The sequence below is a fragment of the Oncorhynchus clarkii genome, chromosome 18, assembly GCF_045791955.1.
Source record: "Oncorhynchus clarkii lewisi isolate Uvic-CL-2024 chromosome 18, UVic_Ocla_1.0, whole genome shotgun sequence".
Lineage (NCBI taxonomy): Eukaryota > Metazoa > Chordata > Actinopteri > Salmoniformes > Salmonidae > Oncorhynchus > Oncorhynchus clarkii.
Window position 1 is genome coordinate 71,088,281 of NC_092164.1, and position 5,000 is coordinate 71,093,280.

Genomic DNA, 5,000 nt, shown 5'->3' on the forward strand with positions numbered 1-5,000 from the left:
AATGATGGTGAGGACAGGAAGCCAGCCATCATCCTGGACTACAACCACAACAAAGGAGGCGTGGACAACCTGGACAAGGAGATTGGAACTTACAGCTGCAGGAGGATGACTGCCCGCTGGCCCCTGGTCATCTTCCATGACATCATTGATGTGTCCTCATACAATGCCTTCGTGATACAGAACATGATCAACCCTTCCCGGATGCCTGATAAGCGGAACAAGAGGAGGGTGTTCCTGGGGCAGCTGGGAAAGACTTGTAACCCCACACATTCAAAGAAGCGAGCACCTCCCTCCTGCACAGCAGCCTCTGCAGCGCTTGTGAAAGCTGTTCAGGGGGCTGAATCTTGTCCTGATCCACCTGAGGCTGCAGCTGGGGCAGGGAAGAGGAGGAGATGCCAATTCTGACCCCCAAAGAAGGACTGTAACACTAATACTATGTGCCGCACATGTGAGAAATACATCAGCAAAGTCCTACATGTCCTACATGTGCTTATTAGAGTGGATTGATTAATGATCATCACGTTTTTGTTTTGTATCTATTACCTTATTTTATTCTTATTTATTTGTGTTGTTTACACACCTTGTGGGTTTAAAGATGAGAGAAGATTAATATTGCGTAGTTTAATTCCTCATTATACAAGAATATATCACTATGTTGCCAAAACAGTTCAAATCTGTTACTTCCATTCAATAAAATGCATTCATTCATTTATTCATTCATTCATTCATTTATTCATTCATTCATTCATTCATTCATTCATTCATTCATTTATTCATTCATTCATTTATTCATTCATTCATTCATTTATTCATTCATTCGTTCATTCATTCATTCATTCATTCATTTATTCATTCATTAATTCATTCATTCATTCGTTCATTCATTCATTCATTTATTCATTCATTCATTCATTCATTTATTCATTCATTTATTCAGTCATTCATTCATTCATTTATTAATTCATTCATTCATGCATTTATTCAGTCATTCATTCATTCATTCATTCAAAAGTACTTTGTACATTTCTCTTACTTTCTTAGGCGATACAAGTGGTGTTTCTATACCTTCAGCAAAATAATAATACACCTCTACTTTAGTATAGAAAACAATTATGACAGGTGTGACAGACAGACAGACAGACAGACAGACAGACAGACAGACAGAGAGACAGACAGACAGACAGACAGACAGACAGACAGACAGAGAGACAGAGAGACAGACAGAGAGACAGAGAGACAGACAGACAGACAGACAGACAGACAGACAGACAGAGAGACAGACAGACAGACAGACAGACAGACAGACAGACAGAGAGAAACATGTCCACACCATAGTTAATACTGCTGTGGTTTTACAAGCACTCTGCTTTTAAACATGTGTGTGTCCTGCATCATACCATGGCACTCTGGCTGTGTGCCCACCCAGGTGCTGTTAGGTTGGCATGTTCTCTCGGAGGAACCTCGTAGGACATATCCCTGTTCACAGCTGAACCCCACCACACTGCCCACTGAGAAGTCTTCTCCTAGTCTGATACCGTGGCCTGGGATACCTGGGTCCCCACACAGACCAGACGACTCTCCTGGAGAAAGAGAGAGAGAGATAGAGAGGGGGAGGGAGAGAGAGAGATAGACAGAGAGACAAGGAGAGAGAGAGAGAGACAGACAGAGAGACAAGGAGAGAGAGAGAGAGACAGATAGAGAGAGACAGAGAAAGAGCGAGACAGAGAGAGAGACAGACAGAGAGAGACAGAGAAAGAGAGAGAGAGAGAGAGAGAGGGAGGGAGAGAGAGGGGGGAGAGAGAGACAGAAAGACAAATCAAATCAAATCAAATCAAATCAAATTTTATTTGTCACATACACATGGTTAGCAGATGTTAATGCGAGTGTAGCGAAATGCTTGTGCTTCAAGTTCCGACAATGCAGTAATAACCAACAAGTAATCTAACTAACAATTCCAAAACTACTGTCTTGTACACAGTGTAAGGGGATAAAGAATATGTACATAAGGATATATGAATGAGTGATGGTACAGAGCAGCATAGGCAAGATACAGTAGATAGGAGAGAGAGAGAGACAGAGAGAGAGAGACAGACAGAGAGAGACAGACAAAGAGAGACACAGACAGAGAGAGACACAGAGAGACACAGAGAGAGAGAGAGAGACAGGGAGAGAGACAGAGACAGAGAGACAGACAGAGAGAGAGAGAGACATAGAGAGAGAGACACAGAGAGAGAGAGACAGAGAGACAGAGAGAGAGAGAGAGAGAGAGAGAGAGAGACAGATATAGAGCAGGGGGGAGATGGAGGTGATATAGAGAGACAGAGAGACAGAGAGAGAGACAGAGATACAGAGAGAAAGCAGGGGGAGAGATGGAGGTGAGATACTAGGTCAAACAAACTTAGATTTTATTTAACAGTCATGAAACAGTAAATATTATTACCACAATCAAGATCAATGTTGTCTCTGATATCAAGTTCTCTGTCGTAAGACGATGCATTATGCATCAATAGACTCATATCCCGTTGTGGATTCTATGTGTTCCTGATATATCTACTAATCTACAGGCCAATGTGCTTTAAATGTGGATCATTTACTTTGATATTTGAATGTATTGTCTAACCCCCTCTCTCTACCTCTCCTGGTCTGTCTTTGTGTGCTGAAAACTCCCCAAAATATAACAACTTCCCTGTTAAAGAAGAGGAACGACCTTGACTTGAAAAAGGTCAGACAACATGACACACCCTTGAAGAGTCCCCAAAAACAACGATTTGGTTTCATTTAAATGTTGTAGTAATCTCCACCTCTCCTAGTCTGTCAATCTGGCCTCAAAAACCATATTAATGGAATATCTCCCTGCTTTTAAACCAGATTAAACAGCATTCATATCCTCTGTAAGCTTCATAGGTCCTGTTTCCCAGTCCCCAAGTCAATATAACATAAAGAAAGGGGAGGAATATGTGTTTACCTCGGTGAGTCTGAATGAAAACATGTGTTTTATGGTCTGAGTAGGGAAAGCCAGCCGTCTACAGGATATATGAACGTCATGAATTGTGACATAAAACTGTCAGGCTTGATTTTACTATCACAGGAGAGAGAGAGAGAGAGAGAGAGAGTGTGTGTGTGTGTGTGTGTGTGTGTGTGTGTGTGTGTGTGTGTGTGTGTGTGTGTGTGTGTGTGTGTGTGTGTGTGTGTGTGTGTGTGTGTTTGTGTGTGTGTGTATATATGTATGTTTGTGTGTGTGTGTGTGTGTGTGTGTGTGTGTGTGTGTGTGTGTGTGTGTGTGTGTGTGTGTGTGTGTGTGTGTGTGTGTGTGTGTGTGTATGTGTGTGTTTGAGATGTCTTTATGGCTGTAGAAGTGTCCCTCATAACACTCTGCTCCTGTTCTTCACAGTAATATGAACAGATTAGAGAGCTTTATAGAGGACACTGGCTTTACCCTTGAGGGCCACACTGACGCCCACACTTCTCCTTGTACAGGCAGCGATGACGCCCACACATCTCCTCATGTAGACAGCTCTGAGGACCACACATCTCCTCATGTAGACAGCTCTGAGGACCACACATCTCCTCATGTAGACAGCTCTGAGGACCACACATCTCCTCATGTAGACAGCTCTGAGGACCACACATCTCCTCATATAGACAGCTCTGAGGACCACACATCTCATATAGACAGCTCTGAGGACCACACATCTCCTCATATAGACAGCTCTGAGACCCACACATCTCCTCATATAGACAGCTCTGAGGCCCACACATCTCCTCATGTAGACAGCTCTGAGGACCACACATCTCCTCATGTAGACAGCTCTGAGGACCACACATCTCCTCATATAGACAGCTCTGAGACCCACACATCTCCTCATATAGACAGCTCTGAGGCCCACACATCTCCTCATATAGACAGCTCTGAGGACCACACATCTCCTCATATAGACAGCTCTGAGACCCACACATCTCCTCATATAGACAGCTCTGAGGACCACACATCTCCTCATATAGACAGCACTGAGGCTCACACATCTCATATAGACAGCACCGAGGCCCACACATCTCATATAGACAGCACTGAGGCCCACACATCTCCTCATATAGACAGCTCTGAGACCCACACATCTCCTCATATAGACAGCTCTGAGGACCACACATCTCATATAGACAGCTCTGAGACCCACACGTCTCATATAGACAGCTCTGAGGCCCACACATCTCATCATATAGACAGCTCTGAGGCCCACACATCTCCTCATATAAACAGCTCTGAGGACCACACATCTCCTCATATAGACAGCTCTGAGGACCACACATCTCCTCATATAGACAGCACTGAGGCCCACACATCTCCTCATATAGACAGCACTGAGGCCCACACATCTCCTCATATAGACAGCTCTGAGGCCCACACATCTCCTCATATAGACAGCAATGAGGACCACACATCTCATATAGACAGCTCTGAGACCCACACTTCTCATATAGACAGCTCTGAGGCCCACACATCTCCTCATATAGACAGCACTGAGGCCCACACATCTCCTCATATAGACAGCACTGAGGCCCACACATCTCCTCATATAGACAGCTCTGAGGCCCACACATCTCCTCATATAGACAGCAATGAGGCCCACACATCTCATATAGACAGCTCTGAGGCCCACACATCTCATATAGACAGCTCTGAGACCCACACATCTCATATAGACAGCTCTGAGACCCACACATCTCCTCATATAGACAGCTCTGAGGCCCACACATCTCATATAGACAGCTCTGAGGCCCACACATCTCCTATAGACAGCTCTGAGACCCACACATCTCATGTAGACAGCTCTGAGGCCCACACATCTCCTATAGACAGCTCTGAGACCCACACATCTCATATAGACAGCTCTGAGACCCACAGATCTCCTCATATACACAGCTCTGAGGCCCACACATCTCATATAGACAGCTCTGAGGCCCACACATCTCCTCATATAGACAGCTCTGAGGCCCACACA

General features: G+C 44.5%; 1 protein-coding gene across 1 annotated transcript in view; it reads right to left on the minus strand.

Moving 5' to 3' along the window:
• Positions 1-5,000, minus strand: part of LOC139372403 (CUB and sushi domain-containing protein 2-like) — a 773,740-nt gene that overhangs the window by 71,269 nt on the left and 697,471 nt on the right. The window contains exon 59 of the mRNA XM_071112112.1: positions 1,398-1,580. Within this exon, the coding sequence (XP_070968213.1) occupies positions 1,398-1,580 (183 nt within the window). The remainder of the gene's footprint in view (positions 1-1,397; positions 1,581-5,000) is intronic.